This window comes from Mobula hypostoma, chromosome 23 (genome assembly GCF_963921235.1).
Source record: "Mobula hypostoma chromosome 23, sMobHyp1.1, whole genome shotgun sequence".
Lineage (NCBI taxonomy): Eukaryota > Metazoa > Chordata > Chondrichthyes > Myliobatiformes > Myliobatidae > Mobula > Mobula hypostoma.
In genome coordinates this window covers 48,725,897-48,753,683 of record NC_086119.1, presented here as the reverse complement: position 1 = coordinate 48,753,683, position 27,787 = coordinate 48,725,897, and the positions used below count along the sequence as shown (strand labels likewise).

Genomic DNA, 27,787 nt, shown 5'->3' with positions numbered 1-27,787 from the left:
GTTAGTGATGGAGAGGAGGTCGCTAAACAAACTGTTATCCATTATAGACAATAAGGCACATCGTCTCCATGACCTACTGAATAAGCAGCAGAGCACCCATCCACTGAAACAAGGATCGTTACAGAGAATCTTTCCTCCCAAATGCAATAAGCATAGACAACAGTTCATCTGTGTGCAATACATCATAGTACAATAGTGTTTTATTATTTCATACATTATTACTGCACATTGGTTATTATTGTGTATATTATGATATTTATAATGAGTTAATTATATTTATTATTACTGTTAAGTGTGTTTCAAATGTTGCTGCTATAGCAAAATACTTTCCCACTCAGGTTCAATAAAGTATTATTATTACTTATGATGAGAGATTAAAATGGGAATCATGGACTATTTGGAAAAGTTATGAAAATTGTGTTTTTTGGACAATTTCAAGAGGGCTTCCTTATTCCAAAGAAAAGAAAGAGTTCAATACTCCAGAGTGCCAAAATCTGCAATTGTGGGTGAGGAGGCTGTGCTGATTTTGGCTCTCAAGAGTATTGAACTCTGCTGCTGTAAGTGCCTTGTTTGGTGGTGTAGCCCTCTGATTACCATTGTTTATGTGCAGCAACATATGGTGACTGCATTTAAGATTGCGAAAAAAAGTCATTGGCAGTATTCATAGATGTATGGCATAAAAATAACAGGCTAGAAAATGACTTACTATCTTTTGAATGGCATTAAAGTGAACCATGTGTACAAAATTGCAACAAAGGTCAAGATCTCCAACTGTGAAGTAGACTGGGCAGTATTGTCATGTTTCTCTGTGTAATCATACAATTTCAGCAAAGCATACTTGATTTATTTATTCCAAGCTCTTCCAACTTATGGCATTTATTCTTGTGCTACTGATTCACAGATAACGCTGAAATTAAAATACCACAGTACAAGTAGCACTCTACCCGAAATTAGGGAGTGCGCCACTTAATGAATCATTGCTGTTTTGTTGAGAGGGGTTGGCAGAGTATTCCCAGAAGATCAGAGGACCAGCTCAGAAAACTAGGGAGAGTGGGGATCATGAACTCCCTCCATGATTGCATCCATGATCTGCTCGCAGAAGGTTGCCAAGGAATTCCCTTTAAAAAGGCTGAATGCCTGCACTTTGCAGAAGCCTGAAGCGCCAGCAGATACCCATGCTTGTTCAGCTTGTTCCTGTGGATTGAAGGGAAAATAGACGAGGCTTTCTCTAGTTGAGAATGTTGAGTGACCTCCCTGTTTCACCAGTGTACAATCTACGAGGTGTAGCAGGGATTTGCTGCAGCAGCCTATAATAATACTGGGACTTAGAAGCTGAAGGTGATTGTGACCTTGACTATAGTTCAGACACAAGTGCAGTTGTGTTTGGGGTTGCGGGGACTCAGATCTCAGTGAGGACTAAGATCGTAGGCTGTGTTTGTCCTCTGAAGTAGCAGTGTCAAGAAAAATGGAACTAATAAAATCTGATTGGTGCGTAAGTAAATAAGAGATATAATTTTTCAAAGCTTGTAACTCTCACACTTTTGGGCTTTGCAGTACTACTGACATCACGTGGTGGGTGCTTTACAATAGAATACTTAAAATATTGAATGAAGGGTTCTCTTCATTATTGACATGGAGAAGAAACAAGAGAAAAGCAACAGAACTTTTTAGCTACTTAGAGTTTATTAATGTGAAGAAGATATCGGAGGCGATTATAGTCATGCAAATCTCAGAGCTTCTCCTCTTTCCCCATCCCCCTCATAATTTACCCCTTCCTCTCCTTCATTATCCACTTCTGTTCTCTCCCCACTTTCTCCACTCTCTTTTTCTGACCATTTCTGTTCATAATCTGTACTTATGACTTTAAAAGCGATAGCTGTCCTGGGTGAGGTGGCCTTGCGTTTCACTACTGAGAACTGCTTGCAGATGTTCCAAGGATGTGAAAAGGGGAAACAGAAATACAGGTCCTTTCAGCAGTCAGTTTTGGAGTACACACTCACTCCCTTCCGCTTTCCCCTTTCATATACAGCATTATCTTCAGATCTTGTGCCAATTAGTTTAATTCCTGTTCTGTAATTACCAGCTCTTATTAGTTTGGAGGCAAATACAGTATGTTCTTAGCCTTAATCCCTTTAAGATTAGACCCGAATGAATTTGTTGTATCTGACAAATCCAAATATCAACCTTCGAAATTGAATCTATCATGCATATTACTTGGGAATCAACTTCTAAGCTAACCATTCCAGAACAACGTGGAGACAATACACTGAGAGAAGTCACAATGCCACAGAAGTAAGACCCTTAAATAAATTACCTCAGTATAGAATTTCTGAAATAATTACACAAAGTGAATGTGACAATGGGTGATTATCCATATCCCAGCTTCTTTACTTCTGAGTCTGCAGCTATTGAGGAATAAAAATTCAACTTATAGTACTTAGACACTAAAACAATGGTGTTATACAACATTATTTTGACACTATTTAGAACTATAGCAGAGTCTTTTTTTAAATCCCAATGATGGCTCCCTGCCCAAATATTTGGTGGATGAGTGGATGTTACCATCAAACTGTCTTGGTCTGTACTATTTAGTAATCAGTTTTGAGAACCCTGCGCTGTTTGCTGAGGTTACGCTGCTGATATCTGTAATTGCCAGCTACATCAATTAGTTCCTGAGTCATAGGCAAATTTCAGGACCTATTTTAAAGCTGATTCCCTTCTATTTGTTGCATTTGTACAAAATTCATTCCTCCTCCTCCTGAAAAGTAGTTTTCCTATCCTTCATGCAGAGATTTTCAAACATAGAACATAGAACAGTACAGCATTGGAACATGCCATTCGGCCCATCGTGTGGTGCTGAAACAGCCAAAAAGCAAATCAAGAACATCCAAACACTAATCCCTTCTACCTACACCATGTCCCTATCCCTCCATCTTCCTCACATCCATGCACCTATCCAAACATCTCTCAAAAACCTCTAATGTATTTGCCTCTACCACCATTCCAGGCATCCATGACTCCAAGTCAAAAAAAACTTACCCCTCACATCCCCCTTGAACCTACCCCTCTCTCCTTCAATGCATACCTTCGAGTATTAGACATTTCAACCCTATGAAACAGATACTCTGTCATCTCTATGAATGCCTCTCATAACCTTGTAAACTTCTAACAGATCTCCCCTCAGCCTTCAGTGCTCCAGAGAAAACAACCCAAGTTAATCCAGCCTCTTGTGAAAGCATATGCCTTCTAAACCAGGCAGCATCCTGGTAAAACTCTTCTGCACCCTCCCCAAAGCCTCAACATCTTCCCTATAGTGAGGTGACCAGAAATGGTGCACAATACGCCAGGTGTAGCCTCACCAGAGTTTTGTAAAGTTGCAACATAACCTCTTGACTTGTGAACCCAGTGCCTTGACTAATAAAAACAAGTATTCCACAACCCTTCTTAACCACCTGTCTGAGATTTAACAAATGGCTGGTGTTAATTGGGAAGAAAATGAAGCTTGGTACCAGGAGGGGATGCTGCACACATTGATGTACTTTCTACCCCTGCAAAAATGGCAAAGAAACTGCCAGTTATCAGACCAGAGAGAGTGCAGAGGCCAATTCATAAAACATACCTCACCACCATTCCTGTATGTGACTTGCTTCTCTGGAACTGAAATTTCTCTTCTCTGTTGTGTAAAGGCAATGTTTGTACATCATTCTTAGGTAGCTGGTATGTCACGTAGATTAAGTCTTAGAAAGGATGTTTGAGATGACTGAAATAATTAATTTGATAGATAATGTGGATCTATTTCCTACAGTGGCAAATTCAGAACTTTGTGCATGGATTTTCAAGGCGCTGTTAGCAAGTATTTCACACACACACGGCAGTGGAAATTTGGAACACTTTCCACACACCGAAAAAATAAAAGCCTTTGAGGCCACGAATCAAGTGGAAGATTCCAAAATTGAGAAGCCTCTTGGGCAGTAAATGGTTGGCTGGAGGAACTCAGTAGCTGTGGGGCATTTGTTGGGGGGGGGGGAAGAGAATTGTCAATGTTACGATCCAAAATATCAGCAATTACTGTTTCCAGAATGCTGCTTGACCTTCTAAGTTTCTTCAGCAGACTGTTTGTTGCTCAAAGTTCCAGCATCTGCTGTCTCGTGTATCTCCTGTCTATTGGATAAGGTTACGGCACTAAGGTAGGTAGATGTAGTTAAGATAAAGGTCAGCTGTGATCTCGTCGATTTATGTTTTAATTAATATTATAAGATTACAGATCGCTAACAAGGCCAGCTGTTATTGCCAGTTCTTATGTCCTCAAACAGATTTGGTTCACTAATGTTTGAGGGGAAGAAAATCTGCCATCCTTACATGGTGTCATCCAAACTTCCTCTAGGCAACTCCAGACCCACTGATGCAGTGCCTTCCCAGTTGAATTAGGGGTGCCCTTTAAATGCTGGCACTAACCGTAAAGCCCATATTCTATAGATGCAGCAAACATTGTTGAGAGCCTATGCTCAAATTGGCAAATACTTATAAAAAAAATTCTCTTGTGAGATTATCATTAGATTAGATTTGATTAGATTATGAGGACATGCAGTCCTCTTTTATTGTCATTTAGTAATGCATACATTAAGAAATGATACAATTTGTTCCTCCAGAATGATATCACAGAAACACAAGACAAACCAAGGCTAAAAAAACTGACAAAAACCATATAATTATAACATATAGTTACCACAGTGCAAAGCAATACCATAACTTGATGAAGAACAGACCATGGGCATGGTTAAAAAAAAAGTCTCAAAGTCTCTCGAAAGTCCCATAATCTCACGCAGACGGTTGAAGGGAGAAACTCTCCCTGCCATGAGCTTCCAGCGCCGCAAACTTGCCGATGCAGCACCCTGGAAGCACCCCACCACAGCGGACTCTGAGTCCGTTTGAAAACCACGAGCCTCTGACCAGCCCCCCAACACTGAGCACCGAGCACCATCTCTGCCGAGCGCTTCGAGCCCGGCAATAGGCAAAGCCGAGGATTTGGGGTTTTCCCCTCCTGAGACTCTCGATCGCACAGTAGCAGCGGCAGCGAAGCGGGCATTTCAGAAGTTTTTCCAGATGTCCCTCTGTGCTTCTCACGTCTGTCTCCATCAAATCAAGATTGTGCACGGTACCTATTTAACAAATACAATATCAATTCGGAGTGGCCGCGCACGCTGCGTCGTGCCGCCATCTTCTCCTCCCCTCTTTCATTGATTAATGAATTAGTAACAATAACTGTGGACTTTTTAAGATGAGAGTCCTGTTGTTTATTTGTATTCATTGTTTTAATAAAATCTAAGAGAGACAGACTGAAATAAATGTAGCATTTTAGAAGACCTCTTCCAACATTATGAAAATATTTCAAAAATATCTTTGAAATACAACTTCATTTCTAAATAACACACAAGATATGGGAGCAATTCAGCAGACCAGGCAGCAACTATGGGGAGGAAAGACAAAATGCTGTTTCGGGCCAAGACCCTTCATCAGGACCGGAAAGGAAGGGGAAAGAAGTGAAAATAAGCAGCTGGGGAGAGATGAAGGAGTACAGACTAGAAGGTAATAGGTGAAACCAGGTGAGGGGGAAAGATAGGTGGTAAGGGAGGGGGTATAAAGTGAGAAGCTGGGAGGTGAAAGGTAGAAGAGATAAAGGGCTGAAGAAGAAAGAATCTGATAAGAGAGGCGAGTGGATCATGGGAGAAAGGGAAGGAGGAGGTGGGAGGTGAGCAGGGTACAAGAGGTAAGAGGGGAGACAGAATGAGGAATGGAAAAAGAGAGGTGCAGGAAGGGGTGAAATTACCTGAAATTAGAGAAATTTCTGTCAATGCTGTCAGATTGAAGGCTACCTAGACAGAATATGAAACCTCATCGTGACCTTAGAGGAAACCATGCACCAACTTGTTGGGAAAGGACCGGGAATTAAAACGGTTGTCCATAGGGAAATACTGCTTGTTGCAAACGGCTCTTTATTTCTCTCCATAGACGCTGCCCGACCTGCAGAGTTACTCCAGCATTGTGTGTGTTACTCTGGATTTCCAGCACCTGCAGAATTCTAGTGTTTATCATTTCTTAATAGTATTGTTATTGTACTTGTTCAGTATTCAAATACTGATGTGGACACCATACTTGTGAGGAATTAAAAACATATCATGCAATGTCACGTGTTTTCATAACCGTCTCGTTGACGCCAAGCCAGTGTGAGACATTTCCTGTGAAAATACCTCGCTGCTCTCAGGTTGTAAAAAAATCATTTGTTGCTTCATTTGGCAGTAATGATAATCACTACATACCTTTATATTATGGGTGGGGTTTAAAGAATCGAGGGGTGGCACTGCATGCCTCGGGTAAACTTTTTGCATGTCTCACCTTGGACAAGCATATCATAGTTTGCCACCGTACAGCGTTTATAGGAACCCAAAGTTTCAGATGCACTAACAAAAATGTAGTGTTGGTACATTTCCCAATCGGGATCATGCATTATTTGGTGGGGAGCTTGTAGGTGCAATGCTTCTGGACATCTGCTAGCCTTGGGCTTTTTGGTGGTAGTCTGGTGTTTAGGAGTTGATGTCTGAGGGTTCTAGGTAATTGCTTTTCGTAGATAGGATAACTGCTGCTACTTCATACCAGTGGTGAACCGAAAACTTTCAACTCTCTCCAGGTTACTTCCATACAGATTCAAATAAAGTCCCCTGAACTTTTTCCTTGTAAAGAACATGGCTTTTGTCTTCTCCACTGAAAATTTAACACCCCACTCTTCAACTTGATTAATTCCATCTTGCATTTTCGTACCTATATGTTCAATATTTCTCCCTCTTTTCCACAAAGCCCTGATCATCTGCAAACAATGACCTCCCCACTTCCATTGGAATATTTACGAATATATTGTTTATCAAAATGGAGAATAAAGTTGGACTCACTACACTTCCCTGAGGCGTCCCGTTTTCTACAACATACTGGCTTGATAGCCCTGATCCTATCTTCACCTGAATAGTTCTCCCGTTTAAAAAGTCCTTAACCCAATTGAACATCGCCCCCCCCATTCCCATTAAATGTAGCTTGATTAGGAGCCCCTCTTTCCATAACATATCATAAGCTTTCTCAACATCAGAAAAAACTGCAACCACTGTCTCTATTTACTTGAGCTTTTCTTATTTCATCCTCTAGACACAACACTGGATCCATAGTATTCCTTCCTTTCCTGAACCCACTTTGATACGTAGCCACCATACCTCTACATTCTAAGAAGTACACTAACCTCTCATTTATCATACGTTCTATAAGTTTACATACATGTGACGTCAAGGCCTGTAGTTTTCTGGCATGCTGGCATCTTTCCCAGGTTTCCTTATTGGAATAATTATTGCCTCTTTCCAGCTCCCTGCTATTCTCCCTACATCCCAGACTTTGTTATACAGAAGCAGTAGTTTCTCCAGACTTCCTTCACTCAAGTGTTTTATCATACTGTAGCATACTTCATCTTTACCTGGTGCAGTCTTTCCTGTTTTATCTAGTGCCTTTCTTAATTCTCCTATGCTGAAAGGATATCTTGCACACCATCAAGGTTAGTTTTCCTACATAAAGCCTCCATATTTTCAGCTTTTGTTCTCTCTCTACCTCTTCTTCCCTTCTCAGACAAATTATTGGAACTATGTACCATAACGAAAGTGTTTGCCAACAACTCTGCCTTTTCCTTATTTGTTACTGCAGTCACATGTCCATCAACCAGAACTGGGTACCTCCACTCTCTCCTGTCCCCTCCCAAGCTTTTTATCATCCCCCACACCTCTCCTACTTGAGTTGTGTTTCCGATTGAATCACAATACTTTCTCCAGTGCGTCCTTTTAGCATGTCTTATTGTCCTCCTTACTACTGCCTGAGCTTGTTTTTACTGAATCATATGTTGGAAGTTATGAGTTCTTTTAACCAGTTTAAATGCCTTATTTCTATTTCTCACTGCTTCCTTACAATTATCATCCCACCATGGTATTATTCTCTTCTTTACTCTTCCTTTACTCTTAGGAATGGATTCTAATACAGCTGATATGATACCTTGTTTTAATATGCTGTCAAGTGTTTCTATGTCCATTCCATCACTGACCTGACTTAGATATCTACCACTTTTTCCCAGAAATTTCACGCAATTGGCTTTCTCAAGGATCCATTTCCCACCTGTATTCTCTGTGACCAGTGAAGCAGAAAAATTTATCTTGCACCAGATTGGGTAGCGATCAATCTCTACAGTTCCTTCTTGGTACACTAACCAATCACACACTGATGCAATGGAGTTTGATACTAATGTAAGATCAAGCACGGATTCTTTACCTGTATTAACATCAATTCTAGTACTCCTGCCATCATTTAGGCACACTAAATACTTCTCATCTAGCAACTCCTCTATTACCCGACCATTGATGTCTGTTCTGTCACTCCACCATAATACATTATGTCCATTAAAACCACCACACCAAACAACGTTACTACTATTCTGCCCTTCTATCTCCTCAAGCTTGTTTAACTCTAGTCTTTTGCATGGATTATAATAATTCACAATCACCAACTCTTTCCTTTCAGCCCATACTTTTACTACCACATACTCTTGTTCACTTCCTACACCTAGTATTCTATAAGGAATACCTTGCGTTACATAAGTTGCACATCCTCCTCCTCCACCCTCTCTCCTGTCTCGCCTTACTGCCTCATAACCATATAAAACAAAATCTAAATTAGGTTTTAACCAGGTCTCCTGGATACACACAACATCCGGCTATTCTTACCTACTTGCTATAAACTGCTTGAAATCTTGTTCATTAGCAATCAGGCTTCTTGCATTCCATTGAAGAAGTAGCATGATTAGTAATATCAACCCACACATACAGTCTCTTGACTTGACTGTACCCTGAGTTCATCGTTTACTTCTTCCCATTTTAATCCTATCATATCCAAATGGTGCTCTGCAGCTTTCACAATAATCTGAATCCTTTCAATTTTAGATTTGATCTCATAAGTTGCGTTAATCACTCCTGCTATAAAGGTCACCAATTTCTTCTTTTCTATCCATGCATTCTTCTTATCTTGCTTTTCTTTAGCTGCCGCTTACTCTTTGCTACTTCCTCCCTCATTCATTTTCTTCTGTCCTGCCAACTTGACTGCCTCAGCATATGAGACTTTTTCCTTCACCCTTATCTGCTGCACCTCCACCTCTTTTTTCAACACTTGCCATCCCCAGAACTCTACACTATGGTTACCTCCACAATTTCAGCACTTTGGTCTCACTCCCTCTCCACATTTTCCGTATTCATGTTCCCCACCACACCTTGCACATCTTCTCTTTCCCTTGCACACTTTGGCCACATACCCAAACTCCTGGCAATTGAAACACCTCATAGGTTTTGGTATATATTCTCTTACATTGTATCTTAGAAATCCAAAGTATAACTCCTTTGGAGGCACCTTATCCTCAAATTCTACCAGAACGGTTTCAGTCTCCCTTTTCTCTACTCCCCTTGTCATTCTTTTCACACTCTTCACTGAACTATTCCTCACTCTCAAGTTCTCCACTAGCTCCTTCATATTAACACTGAGGGGAACCCCGGATATCACCCGCTTGCAACCATTGACCCTTTGTGCTCCAACTCTTACAACCCTGGACACTTTCACTTTCCCAACATTAGTCACCTTCATTGCCTTCTCCATCTGCTCTTCAGTTTTACATCCTATCAGCAGGTTTCCATCTCCTAAAATTCTCGCATGGTTCACTTCCCCTACTTGTCCTCTAATGACTTTTGTTAGCTTAAGCTGATCGATTTTCTTTACTCCCCCTTCCCCCTCAAATCTTACCACTGCATTTAGCAATTTTGCCCTCGGGCTCTTCTCCTCAACTTCTCTTCCCTCACTTTACAATCCACCTACACTAGACCCACCTCCTTTTTTTCTCTTCCGACCCATCACCTTCCTGTTCTTAGTCCCTCTCCCCACCTCTTCCCACTCACACTCCATGCTATTGCTGTCACCATCAGTCTCCCTCCCTGCCACCCTATCAGAGTTTTCAAAGGACCGTGTAGGAATATCATTCCAGACCTATACAGGCCATTGGTCAATATTCCCACAGAATGTCCCCCACAACACCCCACAGCTAGCAGCCGACTCGTAACTCTGGCAGTTACTCATAACAGTTGGAGCTTTCAGCCAGCATCCAGCCAGCCCAGTAGTTGGACTTTCTAGATACAGGTATATTTTTACTACAATCAATTGAAACACCTTGACTGCACACAGGTGATCTCCATTTAACCAATTATGTGACTTGTAAAACCAATTGGCTGCACTAGTGATGAATTGGTGTGTCATATTAAAGGGAGTGATTACTTATGCAATCAATTATTTTGTGTTTTTTACTTGTCATTAATTTAGATCACTTTGTAGAGATTGGTTTTCACTTTGATACAGAAGAGTCTCTTTCTGTTGATCAGTGTCAAAAAAAAACAAATTAATTCCACTGTGATTCAATGTTGTAAAACAATAGAAACACGAAAACTTCCAAGAGGGTGAATATGTTTTATAGGCACTGTCTATTTGAGAAACTGCTACAATAGGCAGCACTGGGGTATTTGGATCCAGGAGAGTTAACATTGGTTCAAGACCCAAGAATACGTAACAAATAAAACTAGACCTGATGCTGACAGCTGAAAGATCCAAAATTCCAACAGATATTGGAAGCAGGTTATACCCAGATATCTATCATGTCCCAAGAATGTGTTTAACATCATGTACAATCCAATGTAGCAACATTATTTGCTGAAGATGCCATTATAGAGCTTTCTTCATAGAAACACAGGTGGCAGCATGGTAGTGCTTTGGTTAACACAATGCTTTACAGAATCAGCGATGCAGGTTCAATTCCAGCCTCATCTTGTAAGGAGTTTGTACGTTGTCCCTGTGACAACATAGGTTTCCTCTGAGTGCTCTGGTTTCCTTCCACAACCCAAAGATGCACTGGTTGGTCGGTTAGCTGGGTCATTGTAAATTGTCCTGTGATTGGGCTCAGGTTAAATTGGGTGACTGCTGGGCGATGCGGCTTGAAGGGGCAGAAGGGCCTATTCTGCGCTGTATCTCAGTAAAAGAAAATTTTAAAATATATATGTACTTGGGGTGGCACAATGCTTTATGGTGTCAGTGACCCAGGTTCAATACCAGCTACTTTCTCGCTGTATCTGAGTGGGTTTTCTCCAGGAGCTCCAGTGTCCTCCAAAATTCCAAAGATGTATGGGTTGGTCGGTTAATTGGTCACTGCAGATTGTCCCGTGAATAGGCTAGGGTTAAATCAGGGTCTTGCTGTGGAGCGTGTCTCAAAGGGCCGAAGGTCCTACTCCGTACTGCCCCTCATTCAAATTTTAATGGAAGAACACTTGTGTAATGATCTTTGATTGTATTTTTGTTTAACCTCAGGCAGGGTGTACAAACTCTGCTTGCTAAAATTGGCTGTTAGGACTGAGTGATTTCATTGTATTTAAATTTCAAAGACACAGGATGAAATATTCTAAAGGAAAATACCTGCTATTCAATAAACCCTATATATTATTGAAAGTATACTGTAAAATGTATTAACAAATGGCATGAATTAATTATACTGTTGCCATCATTTAGAATAATGGTGTGTATTCGCTTAATAAGAGACCCAAATGACTGTCACTGTTATAACTGAAGCTTTTGAAATATGTAGTAAATTTTAGCTGCTGCACACAGTGATATTTTAAAGTTAACATTCTCTGGCTAGTCACAGAAATTTGGAAAAGGCATTTTTAATTTAGATTTGGCAGAACCTGCTTGTTAAATCCTAAATCCTGGCAGGAACTAGAGGAACAGAACATTATAACGCATTGACAGGTGAAGTGACTGTTGAATCCTTCATGGGACGTTTGCATATGGAAGCTGAGCGATGACGAGCTCCCATATGGTGTTCAATAGGATGCCAGGACCTTTTTTTTATCCTCTAATCTGATTAGTAGGTGTAGGGAGTGGGAAGTGTGAGGTGAAACCTATCTATCCTTCCGGGAATAGAGGGTAGAGAAATAGATAGATAGAGAGAGAGTTTGATTTCTGTTCACCTTAATAACACTTAAAAAATCTGTATTCTCTTATTGCTTTGCCCTTGTAATACCTCAATGTACTGATGTGAAATTGAATGATCCATATGGATTGCATGCAAAATGAAGTTTTTCCACATGACAATAATAAAACCAATCTAACAATTTAAGTTGAGCAATCTTTAGAAGTTCTTTAAAGAAGGTAGGTCACCCACCTTTAAAAAGGTGTAAATAATGTTGAATGAGTACAGAGGAAATTTACAAAGGTGTAGCTGGCTCTGCAGGACCTTAGTTATAAGAACAGATTGAATAGGTTAGGACTTTATTCCTTGGTACATAGAAGATTGAGAGGAGATTTGATGGAGGTGTACAAAATTATGAGGGGTATAGACAGGGTAAATGCAAGCAGGCTTTTTTTCACTGAAGTTGGGTGGGACTACAACCTGAGGTCATGGGATAAGGGTGAAAGGCGAAAAGTTTAAGGAGAACATGAGGGGAATTACTGCCTGTGCCACGCGACAGTGAGAGTAGGAATGCGATGAGGTGGAGGATAAATGCGTGGCTGAGGGATTGGAGCAGGGGGCAGGGATTCAAGTTTTTGGATCATTGGGACCTCTTTTGGCGCAGGTGTGACCTGTACAAAAAGGACGGGTTACACTTAAATCCTCGGGGGACCAATATCCTGGCAGGGAGATTAGCGGGGGCTACTGAGGTGACTTTAAACTAGAATGGTTGGGGGGTGGGAATCAAATTAAAGCGGCTAGGTGTGAGGAGGTTAGTTCACAACAGAGGGATGGGAACCAGTGCAGAGAGACAGAGGGGTGTAAAGTGAGCGTAGAAGCAAAAAGTACAAAGGGGAAAAGTAAAAGTGGCAGGCCGACAAATCCAGGGCAAGCATTAAAAAGGGCTAAGAGAGTTGTAAAAGAGTGCCTGAAGGCTTTATGTGTCAATGCAAGGAGCATTCGTAATAAGGTGGATGAATTGAAAGTGCAGATTGTTATTAATGATTATGATATAGTTGGGATCACAGAGACATGGCTCCAGGGTGACCAGGGATGGGAGCTCAACGTTCAGGGATATTCAATATTCAGGAGGGATAGACACGAAGGAAGGGGAGGTGGGGTGGCGTTGCTGGTTAAAAAAGAGATTAACGCAATAGAAAGGAAGGACATAAGCCGGGAAGATGTGGAATCGATATGGGTAGAGCTGCGTAACACTAAGGGGCAGAAGACGCTGGTGGGAGTTGTGTACAGGCCACCTAACAGTAGTAGTGAGGTCGGAGATGGTATTAAACAGGAAATTAGAAATGTGTGCAATAAAGGAACAGCAGTTATAATGGGTGACTTCAATCTACATGTAGACTGGGTGAACCAAATTGGTAAAGGTGCTGAGGAAGAGGATTTCTTGGAATGTATGCGGGATGGTTTTTTGAACCAACATGTCGAGGAACCGACTAGAGAGCAGGCTATTCTGGACTGGGTTTTGAGCAATGAGGAAGGGTTAATTAGCGATCTTGTCGTGAGAGGCCCCTTGGGTAAGAGTGACCATAATATGGTGGAATTCTTCATTAACATGGAGAGTGACGTAGTTAATTCAGAAACAAAGGTTCTGAACTTAAAGAGGGGTAACTTTGAAGGTATGAGACATGAATTAGCTAAGATAGACTGGCAAATGACACTTCAAGGATTGACGGTGGATATGCAATGGCAGGCATTTAAAGGTTGCATGGATGAACTACAACAATTGTTCATCCCAGTTTGGCAAAAGAATAAATCAAGGAAGGTAGTGCACCCGTGGCTGACAAGAGAAATTAGGGATAGTATCAATTCCAAAGAAGTAGCATACAAATTAGCCAGAGAAAGTGGCTCACCTGAGGACTGGGAGAAATTCAGAGTTCAGCAGAGGAGGACAAAGGGCTTAATTAGGAAGGGGAAAAAAGATTATGAGAGAAAACTGGCAGAGAACATAAAAACGGACTGTAAAAGCTTTTATAGATATGTAAAAAGGAAAAGACTGATAAAGACAAATGTAGGTCCCCTGCAAACAGAAACAGGTGAATTGATTATGGGGAGCAAGGACATGGCAGACCAATTGAATAATTACTTTGGTTCTGTCTTCACTAAGGAGGACATAAATAATCTTCCAGAAATAGTAAGGGACAGAGGGTCCAGTGAGATGGAGGAACTGAGCGAAATACATGTTAGTAGGGAAGTGGTGTTAGGTAAATTGAAGGGATTGAAGGCAGATAAATCCCCAGGGCCAGATGGTCTGCATCCCAGAGTGCTTAAGGAAGTGGCCCAAGAAATAGTGGATGCATTAGTGATAATTTTTCAAAACTCGTTAGATTCTGGACTAGTTCCTGAGGATTGGAGGGTGGCTAATGTAACCCCACTTTTTAAAAAAGGAGGGAGAGAGAAACCGGGGAATTATAGGCCGGTTAGCCTAACGTCGGTGGTGGGGAAACTGCTGGAGTCAGTTATCAAGGATGTGATAACAGCACATTTGGAAAGCGGTGAAATGATCGGACAAAGTCAGCATGGATTTGTGAAAGGAAAATCATGTCTGACGAATCTCATAGAATTTTTTGAGGATGTAACTAGTAGAGTGGATAGGGGAGAACCAGTGGATGTGGTATATTTGGATTTTCAAAAGGCTTTTGACAAGGTCCCACATAGGAGATTAGTGTGCAAACTTAAAGCACACGGTATTGGGGGTAAGGTATTGGTGTGGGTGGAGAATTGGTTAGCAGACAGGAAGCAAAGAGTGGGAATAAACGGGACCTTTTCAGAATGGCAGGCGGTGACTAGTGGGGTACCGCAAGGCTCAGTGCTGGGACCCCAGTTGTTTACAATATATATTAATGACTTGGATGAGGGAATTAAATGCAGCATCTCCAAGTTTGCGGATGACACGAAGCTGGGTGGCAGTGTTAGCAGTGAGGAGGATGCTAAGAGGATGCAGGGTGACTTGGATAGGTTGGGTGAGTGGGCAAACTCATGGCAGATGCAATTTAATGTGGATAAATGTGAAGTTATCCACTTTGGTGGCAAAAATAGGAAAACAGATTATTATCTGAATGGTGGCCGATTAGGAAAAGGGGAGGTGCAACGAGACCTGGGTGTCATTATACACCAGTCATTGAAAGTGGGCATGCAGGTACAGCAGGCGGTGAAAAAGGCGAACGGTATGCTGGCATTTATAGCGAGAGGATTCGAGTACAGGAGCAGGGAGGTACTACTGCAGTTGTACAAGGCCTTGGTGAGACCACACCTGGAGTATTGTGTGCAGTTTTGGTCCCCTAATCTGAGGAAAGACATCTTTGCCATAGAGGGAGTACAAAGAAGGTTCACCAGATTGATTCCTGGGATGGCAGGTCTTTCATATGAAGAAAGACTGGATGAACTGGGCTTGTACTCGTTGGAATTTAGAAGATTGAGGGGGGATCTGATTGAAACGTATAAGATCCTAAAGGGATTGGACAGGCTAGATGCAGGAAGATTGTTCCCGATGTTGGGGAGGTCTAGAACGAGGGGTCACAGTTTGAGGATAGAGGGGAAGCCTTTTAGGACCGAGGTTAGGAAAAACTTCTTCACACAGAGAGTGGTGAATCTGTGGAATTCTCTGCCACAGCAAACTGTTGAGGCCAGTTCATTAGCTATGTTTAAAAGGAAGTTAGATATGGCCCTTGTGGCTACAGGGGTCAGGGGGTATGGAGGGAAGGCTGGGTTCTGAGTTGGATGATCAGCCATGATCATAATAAATGGCGGTGCAGGCTCGAAGGGCCGAATGGCCTACTCCTGCACCTATTTTCTATGTTTCTATGTTTCTATGAAACTTCTTTACTCAGAGGGTCATGCGAGAGTGGAATGAGCTGCCAGCATAAGTGGTGTAATCAATCTCAATTTCAACCCTTAAGAGAAGTTTGGATTGGTATATGGATAGTTAGAGCTTGGAGGGCTATGGTCCCAGTGCAGTTTGATTGTAGTAGGCTGTTTAAATGGTTCGGCACTGACTCGATGGGCCAAAGGGCCTGTTTCTGTGCTGTACTTTTCTACGATTCGATGACTCTATGACTCTATTTCATACATAAACTAACAATAAGAATGTCTCTATGGAACGGACAGGACTACACAAGCACAGATGGAATTTATACCTAGAGGCAGAGGAAATGTGCAAGGTATCAAGCATCGATATTCACCCAGAAGAAGGACTGAAAGGGTAGTAGGATCAGGGAGGTTAACTCTGATGTTCCAGGGCATGTTGATATTAAGAAGTGGGAGGTGCTGGGTCTGTGGAAAAGCATAAATCAGAATCAGACTCAGGTTTATTATCACCGGCATGTGTTGTGAAATTTGTTAACTTAGCAGCAGCAGTTCAATGCTATACATAATATAGAAGAAGAAAAAAAAAATCAATCAATCAATTGTAGTATATGTATGGATAAGCCCCAAGTGACACAAGAGACAGCAGATGCTGGAACCAGAAGCTACAAGTAACCCAGTTGAGGAATTCAGCAGGCCGAGCAGCATCTGTGGCTGGAAAGGAATTGTCAATGCTTCAGGTTTCATCAGGACTGACAGTGGAGTGGCAAGATGGCCAATTTAAAGAGGGGGAACGGGAGTGGTGAGACAGGGAGAAGAAGGAGCTGGTGGACTGATGAGCAATATAAATAATATAAATAAATAAATTAGATTATATACATAGATTGATTGTATGCTTGTAAAGTGAGGCTAAGTTGTATATAAGGTAACTGATGGGAAATAGTAAAGTAGTGGTGGAGTTAGTGGGTGGAGGTGTTGACTGGTCTTACTTCTGGGGGAAAGTAACTGTTTTTGAGTCTGGTGGTCTTGGAGTGGATGCTACTTTGCCTCCTCCCGAATGGGAGTGGGACAAGCAGTCCATGAGCAAGGTGTGTAGGATCCTTCATGATATTCCTGGCCCTTTTCAGGCACCTTTCTCTATATACGTCCTTGACGGCAGGGAGGCTGGTGCCAGTGATATGTTGGGTAGTTTTTACTACCTGTTCTAGATCCACCTGTCTGCCACACTGCAGTTTCCTTGCCAGGCAGCGATGCAACCCTCGACTGATTACCTGTGGAATGACATGAGTATGGATGTGCAAAGTCCGGTTGTTTTCAGCCTCCTCAGAAAGCAGAGGCTTGGTGAGCTTTCATGACTCTGTAGGATGTGTTCTGTGACCATGAGAGTTGTGTGCGATGTGCACTCCCAGCAGTTTAAAATGGCTTGTAGCTTCCACTGCTGTGCCGTCAATGTATAGGGAGGTGTGTGTGGTGCAAGATTTCCTGAAGTCAATAACCATCTCCCTTGTCTTGTTGACTTTAAGGAAGATGTTATTTCACTGGCACCAGCCCTCGAGCTCTTCCCCTCCCCTCTGTAGGCCGTCTCATCATCGTTGATGAAGAGCCCCACCATTGCCATGTCATCAATGAACGTGACAATCTGATTGCTCGAGTGATGGGTTGCATTCCCACCATTGGTTCTCCTGGAGCCATAGCTCCATAATCATAATTATACAGTATCTACACCTTATTGCAAAAGCTCCACACACTGAGACTTACAACTTTTAGATCTGACCTTTTGAACATTCTAGATCCCTTAGCACCATAATTTTTCCCTGCAGCCCATTGCTTTGCCTTTGATAAATTTACCTTTCTCCCTTCTGTCTTTTTATTTCCATCTTAGTTCCCCTCCCACTCTCCTTCCCTTCTCTCTTTGCAAAGGTCCCCATTCTCCTGCCCCCTTCCACCCAGTATGATCCCTACCAACCTTCTTGACTCGGACTTCACTCCCAGCGCGATCCCTACCAAACTCCTTGTCTCGAACCTCACTCTCAGTACGCTCCCTACCAAACTCCTTGTCTTGGACTTCACTCCCAGAATGATCCCTACCAAACTCCTTGCCTCGGACTTCCACCCAGTATGATCCGTACTAAACTCCTTGTCTCGAACCTCACTCCCAGTCCTATCTGTACAGGTTCCACCTTCCCCAGAGCAGATTTCAGTGTCTCAGTGATCTGAATCCCTTTTTAACTGCACTATCTCCAGCCACACATTGATCTGGTCTGTGCATCTGTTCAAACACCATTAGGATGTGGCACTGGAGATAATCCTGAGATTACTACATTTTGAGGTCCTATCTTACAAGTGACCTCCTAATGTCTTTTGCAAGGCCATAAACCATGTTTTACCCTATAACGCCGGCACCCTGTATGCTGCAACCAGTGGCTGTCCACACTCCACCTTTAGGATGCTCTCCAACTCTTTGTGGCTCTTTAGAGAAACATACCATCCTAGAGTCAAGCTTCATAGCCATAGAAATGCTTATCTGTCCCTTATTGCTATAGCTCTACCCCTCTCCTCCTTTGCAGCAGAGCCGGCCTCACCAAAAGTACCCAAAGCAGTATGGAGAGGCGGAATTCCTGCACTGTGGGCCTTTCTCTTCCTACCTGCATCTAACTCAGTAAACAAGTTCTCCACATACGTCTCAATAGCATAATACGCCACAGTGAATCCATCCACCATTCTACCTTTGTAGTAAGCTGGCCAGATTTCCTGCATGCATAGTCCCTAAGAACTATCCCTAACTGTTCATATTGCAAAGGAGGAACGTGCCATGGGTCTGAGCTGTCTTGCCATGAATTAAGCTCCTAAAGTCTCCACTTAAATTAATAAGTCAAGCCAGGGATCTTATTTCACTCCACGTTTTACTTGCCACAATGTAAAATCTGTACCTTTATTTTGTCTTTGTCATCCGTCTACCTTTATGAACTGAAGTGGTAAAATAGTGGAATAACCTACCTGACTCTAGTTACCATTCTAACAGTTCTCCAGCTTTTTGTTCCCATACTGTGCAAGTGTCAAAGGACTTACGATCCAGTTAACCCAACTGGCAAAAAAAATCACAGCACTGAACGAGAGGCTTGTGATCAGACTCCACATAGATCCCCCCTCTGCCTCCCCTCCCTTATTGAAACCTACTCATTTATCAAAGCCTCCGTTCTAAAGAGGACCACACCTCATGCACCACTGTGTATAAAACACTTGCTGGTTTCGTAACTCCTTGTTCTAAATATCCAAATCAGTCTAGTCTAGTTTGGTAGAGGACCTTTGCTATTATTGAGTTAAAGGCCATGCTCTCACATGCTTCAGTGAAAGCTTTACTGATGGCTTGGAGCTTGGTCTCCTCAGTGTGCACAATTGCAAATGTCTGCAAACTGCAGCTTGTCTACCAGGGTTTGGGTAACCTTGGTTCTGCAGTGTAATCACTGTAGGCTGAACAGTTTGCCGTTGGTTTGGAGGTTAGCTCGGCTCTGTAGAAAGTTTTCTGCGGAATAGAGGAACACCAAGCACAACACATCCAACTAAAGTGAGAATTGCTCCAGAGTGAATGGATATTGTAATAATGCAACTAAGGAGGTTTTGGTGGGAGTAGGGAAATGGGAGAGAGCTCCGATGATGCAGAGAGTCATAGGGACATTAACAGGCAAGTTTGGAAAAGTCTGTACAGAAGGCACAATGTTTTGTGCAAGAGGACCACAAAGAGCTGTGGCCACATGTTGTTGCGAGCAACTTACTACAGGTGGCTCAATAATGTGTAGTACTACAATAATTATAGCCCATACATGCTTTCATCTTGAGAAAGACTCCAATGCACGCACATTGTCATGGCTGTGTTGTGTGCAAAGGCAGACTCTCCATGGGTATAACATTTGAATGACCTCCATTCAAATCTGCATTCATAATGTGCAAGCCCATAATGAAGGCTTATGAGCACATGCAAGATTTTAGCACTTTATATTCCATGTGGGTGGCTTCTCTTTCTGGATGGCCAAGACATCGATGCAAGAACCTTCATCTTCATGTTCTCCATGCTTAAAATGGACTCTTCCACTCTATATAGAAGCATATGTTGTGGGGCTAGAATGCTTTGAAAACTTCATACACTCATTGCTGGTGTACTATATGTATCCTGTTTATTGTTTGCTTTGCTGCAGCAGTAATACAGGTTAGAGTGTCCTGTGACCTCTGACTTGGATAAGCCACTTCTGGCCTGCATTCCACCTTCTGCTCTTATCACTTATAATCTGTGAGTTGCAGGTGAAAAACCTGTTTCCTTACAGGGTCCACCAAATATGAGTGTCTGACAGGGTCCACCAAATATGAGCGTCTGAACTGCTCCACCGTAGACAAGAGTCATATGATGATACAACAGCAACATCAGTGAGTCCATTAGAGAAGTTGATACCATTGTTGTGCATCCTGCCTGACAGATGAAGAACATGCTGGAGAATTTAAAATGGTCAGCGGTGAATACTGGTTATAAATTGAGATAGAGACACATTACCAAATAGCTGTGAGGATCCCAACTGTCTGTTTCCTTGTTATCGCCAAAGTCTGAGCAGCACATACAAAATGAAACTCAGTTACAGAGAAAGGTTGAATAGGTTAGGACTTTATTCCCTGGAGCGTAGAAGAATGAGGGGAGATTTGATAGAGGTATATAAAATTATGATGGGTATAGATAGAGTGAATGCAAGCAGGCTTTTTCCACTGAGGCAAGGGGAGAAAAAAAACAGAGGACATGGGTTAAGGGTGAGGGGGGAAAAGTTTAAAGGGAGCATTAGTGGGGGCTTCTTCACATAGACAGTGGTGGGAGTATGGAATGAGCTGCCAGATGAGGTGGTAAATGTGGGTTCTTTTTTAACATTTAAGAATAAATTAGACAGATACATGGATGGGAGGTGTATGGAGGGATATGGTCCGTGTGCAGGTCAGTGGGACTAGGCAGAAAATAGTTCGGCACAGCCAAGAAGGACTAAAAGGCCTGTTTCTGTGCTGTAGTTTTTTTCCCATGGTTTCTATGGTTTCTAATGCTGGAGGAGCTCAGCAGGTCAGGCAGCATCTACGGAGGGGAATCAACACTCGATGATTTGGGCTGAGACCCTTCAACCAAACTCTTTACCAGTCCTGCCGAGGAGTCTTGACCTGAAATGTCGACTGATTATTTCCCTTCATAGATGCTGAGTTCCTCCAGCATTTTGTGTGTATTACTCAAGATTTCAGCATCTGCAGAATTTCTTGTCTCAAAGCCTTCTCCTTTACAGCTTTGAGTAGACAGCTCTAGAGAGTTCATGCATGTCTGAACAAAAAAGTAACCACTTAGTATGCAAAGATGAAGTGCCCACCATGGTATCAACCACGTTGGGTCCATTCTGCCATCTAGTTAGATAATGACCAATATATACTATACCTGAAACTTCCTTTAAGCTATTAAAGAATATTGACATGAATGTTTTAGTGAAATCTGATCCATATGTGTGAAACATATTCCTATTTAAGTATCATAAATTTGAATGCATTTATTTATTTATTGATTGATTATTATTTATTATATTTAGAGTGTGAAGTGCTCCTTAGTATTGATAATGGTTTGATTTGAGTTGGTTGAAGTGATATGGTTGATTTGAGGGAGAGGGATAGAAAAACCAAGGGATATGTTTATTTTTTACATTGTACTAATGACCAATGCACCTCTAAGAGGACCACAGCCTTGTCGTCGGGTTTGGCGGCTTGCATGCCTAATATGACCCAAGAGTTATGTTGGCTGGAGTCAGGGCCTTGTGCTTTGGCTCTTGGTGGGGTCACCCATGCCAAACAGGTCAAAGGGTAGAGGCCAGACTAAGAGTGGGCCACCAGTCCTCCAGGGTCAGGGGTTCATCTCAAGGCTAACGACCCTGACTGATCAGAAACAATTGCTATGGAAACAGCAAGAGAAGATCTGCAGATGCCGGAAACCCAAGCAACACACACAGGAACTCAGCAGGCCAGGCGTATACAGACAGAGATGGAGGACTTTCATTGCTGCCGTAAATGCAGCAGTGTAACAGACAGTAAATAAAGTGACATGCAGAGGAAAAGTGATCCATTGTCATGTATGTATGTATTGTCTGTTAGTTAGTGGAAGGTAGTCTTGAATTTTTTAAGAAATTAAAATCAAACCCAAATTATTTATTGTTTTTTTTCAATCATGGACTATAACTCTATATGAAAAACTGACTGGTGGTTTTCAGAATACTTCTTGGTGAAATTCTAACATGTAGCTAGAGACATTTTTACAGTGGCATAATAGATACTCTAGCTGTCTTGTTGAGATTCAGTGCCTATAAATATAGATACCATGGTGATGAGAGGCGTTATGAGTCATTCAGTGTGAATCATCACCGCCTTGCAGATATCATGGGATTTTCAGCTTATGGTTGTATTCTGTGAGAAACATTTTTAACTAGTGTGAGGTTTGAGGGATTGTCCACTTGGACTTTGGAACCTTCTCAAACCAGTGGAATGTATGCAAATTTTATTGTCCCAGAGCAGTCCAATTTATTGATTCTCTTGCAATAATTGACAGCTGTTCCAGGAAGTAAAAACCAAGTATGAAGATTCAGTAGCTGTTTCTGAATAGTGTTGCTTTTTTAATTGCTGTTTGTTCCATACTAAATTCATGTATTCACCTCCATCAGATTCTCAATAGTGAAGATGCATATTTTAAAATGTAAAAATTTAAATTCCTTTCCCACAACTACTCTCCTTTCTTTTCTTCATGTATTTTTGAGTATTTTACTGTTGTTTTCACAAGAACATATACAGCAGTGGACATCTGAGGCAAAGTTTGATTTCATGCATTTTATACCGTGTGTGGTACTCTGCTTTGTCTGATTGATCAAGTGCTATTACTTTGGTGCCATGTACTGTTTAGCTGGGTCTTCTAATATACAGTAACAAAATACAACAAACTCAGAGTGGATCAAATTATAAGTCACTTATTTCTTGCAAGGGAAAGTCTACCACCTCATATGTTAAGTCATCGGTAGCTAGCTTCAATCTTACAACTCAAAACAAATAATTTTTCTACGTTTACAGAGTATAATAACTCATCATCTTCATGTTTTTGAGGACGTTCCAATGCTTAATTACATTCCTTTCTTATCTGCATCCATCTTAAATGAGTAGCATTTGTCTTTAAAAGCCTATTTGTCTTTTGAGGTTTCTCTCCCCCCACCCAGTGATAGCTGTGTCCTGTTTTTCTCTGCTGTCAAAACACTACCTGCCATAAAACACATAGATCAACAAATCAGCAAAGCACTTTGGGATCATACAAGCTCCATTTTGTGACGTTACATCTTACAAAGGTTATAAATTCATATGACTTCAGGGTTACAGATACATTTCCACATTGGTTCTACTTTTGAGCTGTGTCTACTACAATAAAGGCCAACATTCCATTTGCCTTCCTGTAGAAAAGCCCAGATGCTTTCCTGTTCCAGCATTGTTGTCTCCATTGAAACAGCATTTATTTCTCTGATCAATGTGCAAACCCTCAACTTTCTCCCCATTATACTCCTTCTGCTAAAATATTGTCTTTTGCAGACTCTTGATAATCTTCCTTGCAAATTTGCTTTCCTATGTACCTTTATGTTGTCAGCAAATGTCATTACATTGCATTCAATCTCTTCTCTGAAGTAACTAATGCAGATTAAACTGGTGAGGTTGTGATATTGATTCACATGGTACCCCACTAATTACAGCAAGCCTACCTGAACACCACCCATTTGTCCTGACTACTGCTGAAAGGCTTTGCTTTATGCAGGAACCTTTCTCATAGCATTAAATCAAATACCTTCTGGTACTTGTTTCCCATCATTCACCCTGCTCGTGACATCCTCAAACACAATTTGTCAGGCACTCTTTTATTTTCATTGAACTCTGTTGACGCCTTTTGAAATATGACTTTCTCAGAAGCCTGTTATTGCTTTTGGTAATAATGGATTCCAAGATTTCCCAACAAGTGTCAGTCTGGCTGGCCTATAATTTCATGTTTTCTATCACCCTCTTTTCTTGCTGCCAGAAGGTGGCAAACCAGTGTCTTACACAAATTCATCGCTATGATATTTAATTTTGCTACATATAAACAAAAGATTCCCATTCATCTTTTCCATCACCATTTCTCCCTTCACCTTTAGTGAACTATGCTGTCAGCTTAGGATATCTGGGCTTCCTTTTCATTTTACCATTTTCATTCTCTGAATACTGAAGATACCAAGCTGAGAATATTAAATGATGCTAACTAGCTGACATGTGTTGTGTAATGTCTAGTGTCATGAAAAATAGTTTAGCTAATGTCAGCAATTGAATCTTGCTCACTTCACCAAGGATAGACTCTTAAAGAAGTTGGGTTCCTCAGTGAACATAAAAGACTTGCAACCAAGAGCTGATTTTTTGAGACACAAATGGAGAGGAGATTTTTTTATCTCCTTTCTGGCTTAAATAACCAGAGCCCAAATGTGATGACAAGGAGCAGTGAATTCAACAGGTTAGGCCAGTCTTAGGTTTACTTGGAACTTGTTTTGATAGCACACTATTGGAGAAGGTGCAGGGTAGTATCATATTCATGCTGCACAAAGGTGTTGTTAGAATTCTTTTATATTACTGCACGTGCCCCTGTCAGTTTGCACTCACTAAGAAATCAATTTAAAGAGGACATTGTAATGGCATGTATCTGGTTTTCACCTGCTGTGCGGAACTATTTGGTCTCAGCTTAAAACAAACTTTTTGTTGTTTAGGAGTTGGATCCTAAAAATGACAAAAGATTGGGCCCAGGAATGTGTATGCCTAGATATATGGTTTTTTGCACCATCAGAATACCCAGCATAATCAAAAAGCTGTGAACATCACTTAGATAAAGTTGTATTTTCTTGATAAATTAAACAAGACTTTAACTCGATGATAATGCCCTGATAGGTCATGATTGTGAATTGATATGCTGTAAGTGATAATGATATAACTTTGATTCTACATTTGAGAATCTATATTTCTATCTATATACTCATCCTTGCATCTATAAAAAATGCCAAATAGGCTTGGGCTCTTCCCTAAAAAAAGGAAGATTTTTGATATTTGATGTGCTTTATAATTATGTAAAGGTTTGATGGACAGGAAAGTGCATCCATGTGAAAACATAGTATGTGGTCTGATTGCATATTGTATAATATGGGTATAAAGTTTAATTAGCCCACACATAAGTAATATATTTGTGTTTATGTTTGAATATTTTTCCTCATGCTGCTAATGACAATGAAGTATGAAAAGGAAATCAAGCAGTTCTCCTTCACCACCGCCTAAGAAAAAGAAGAAGAAATCAGGACACTACAAAATCCGGTAAATGTCTTTTCTGTTGTACAATGGGGTGCCTTGAGAATGAAAGAAAGCTTTGTGATTAGTCATAATGAACAGGACACTCACCATAAAGTAGATCTTGTTCTTGAATTAAACCAAGTTCCTTTTTATGTTTCAAAATTGAGGCTTGTCTGAGGAGCCATTTCAGGTGCTGAGCCCTGGAGTAGACCAGCGAGACATCACAAGATCTCTTTGAACTGCGGTTCCTTCTTATCAGAGAGATTGATTCATGTACAAAGCATTTTTGATGAGAAAGCCATCTGTCTTTCTTTTTTTCTTTGGCCTTTGTTGAATTTTTGAAGCACATTTCATAAAAACCTTGTTGAAATGGAACGGACTGCTTGAGAGATGGACATTCATATTAAGATGCTTTCACAGATCTCCAAAAGATAACGTCATCTCACTGGTTTCCCTGACGAAATTGCTCAGTTGCACAGGGTTCTGAGTCATTCGTGGTTCCATTAATGTTTCTCTTCTTTTATTAAATCCATTATTTCACGTGGAGTCCTATAAAGCTACCAATAGCTTTGAATGTTCAAAGGCCAATTTGTCAACACTGTGTGTCTCCATAATTCTTTCTGCATTTCAAACTCTAAGTGAAAGGTAAGCAGGCATAATGAGGCAACAAATATGTAGCATTTTATTTTGATAGTTCTTTCAACACATTGAACATTTCCCATAAATGAAAAGTAGAAAAATCTGTTGAGATTTACAATGAAAAAAAATTGAGGTGATTTTTTTGTTATTTATGGAAAATAGAAGCCATTTATCATCTGAGAATGCTGCTAAGTATGGATTATCCCCTTCCCTTGACGTTCTGGCTCCCCCTTCAGCCAGTAGTTTTCAGCACAGATCTTGTTCTGTTTCCGACACACCCCTCTTTTTAATTCCAGTTTTAGGCATTTTAGTTACTTTGTCTGGGCCCTCTCTCCCTTTTCAACGTGATTTCCAAATAATTCTCCATTCAATATTCATCAAGTAGTAAAAATGCAAAAAGTCTGAGCTGTGTCATCAGTGCCTTTGTGTTTAGCCCTGAGTTGTTCTTTTGTAATTGCAAAACAAATCACAAGGACTGAAGATCACATATGCTAAGGTTGAAATAAATGTATTCACTTAACTATATTGTTTTGAACAATATAAATTTTACACTGTGATAGAAAGGGAAACTGTGTTCAAACAGGAAATGTGCACACATGCACGCGCGCGCACACACACACAAACACACACACACACACACACACACACACACGTTTGTAGACAAATAAATAAATATAGATTTTCTGTTATTAAAAAGTAAAAGATTGCAGAAAACAGTGGATCAGTCGTAGCCTGCGCCTCAGATTCAATTATCTGTCCTTGTTCTATAATTCCCTGATTGCATACTTCATGAACATCAGCATTAAAAGCTCTGATTGACCAGGTGTTCTCAGCCTTTTAAGGAAAGAGATTCCACAACGTCTACAATCATTCATTAGATATAGTGTTTCTTGATTTTAATCCCGTACAATCTAGGCATAATTCTTGATTCTACAACAAAAGAAACACCTTTACTATATCTATGTAATCAAACCCTCCTACATTTTAAATAGATTTCCCTAAAGGTAAAATGTTCAATTGTGTTTCATTATGTTTATAAGATAATTTTATATAAACAAGGTAATTGACTTTTAATATTCTTTATTTTCTTTCTGTAAGCACCACCCTGGAAAAATAAAAATGTTATAAGTGCCCATATCTTTAGGAGTTTTGTCTTAATGTTTTTGCAGACACTGTGAGCCTTTGAAGAGGGAGTTTTCCAGATATTTTGGTTCAGGAGGGCAATCAAACCCTTTCCTAAGGATTGTGTGGGTGTGATTAGTGCTCAGGGACATAAGGGGTTGGTTACATACAGAGGGGTACAAGTGCTGAAGAAGCCTCAGCCTTTGCAATTATAGATACCCCCTACCTGGGTTGCATTCCTTGAAAATGGGTTGTGTTGCTATTTTCCTTAATGCAAAGCTACATCATCTGCAAAGTAATTTCATGTTTACCAATGTTTTCATTTTTTTCATGTAAATTCTGTGAAAGCAAATTTTATTCCCTATCTCAGATGTTAGAATAGCGATTTGGGACTTCTACAAGGACAAATTTCCATAACCTAAATAGTCATAATGTGGGTGTCATCTGAAGTTTCTCAATCAAAAGTAGTAAAAAGTTGATACAAAGCTCAGGCAGTATATGTGGCAAGAGGAGCAGTTCATATTTTGGACCTGCGGCCCTTTGTCAAAACTGGGAAGGGAGAGGGAGATGCAATTTAGTTTTCAGTTGGAACTATTAGTTTCTTCCTGACTATGTGGGGGATAGGGTGTACAGTGGTGGAAGAGGAAGTTCTGCTTACTTTCCAGTGAAGTGGAGATGTAAAGGGGATGACAGTAAGGACAGAGCTTCAGG

The 27,787-nt window shown here is 41.0% G+C and overlaps 1 protein-coding gene across 5 annotated transcripts in view; it reads left to right on the top strand.

Moving 5' to 3' along the window:
* Positions 1 to 27,787, top strand: part of srrm3 (serine/arginine repetitive matrix 3) — a 417,679-nt gene that overhangs the window by 217,601 nt on the left and 172,291 nt on the right. For all 5 annotated transcript variants that reach the window (XR_010015899.1, XM_063031472.1, XM_063031471.1 and 2 more), the window contains one exon: positions 25,262 to 25,339. Coding sequence is in view for 4 of the 5 variants with exons in the window: in XM_063031472.1 (XP_062887542.1) it covers positions 25,262 to 25,339 (78 nt within the window). In the remaining variant the exon portion in view is untranslated. The remainder of the gene's footprint in view (positions 1 to 25,261; positions 25,340 to 27,787) is intronic.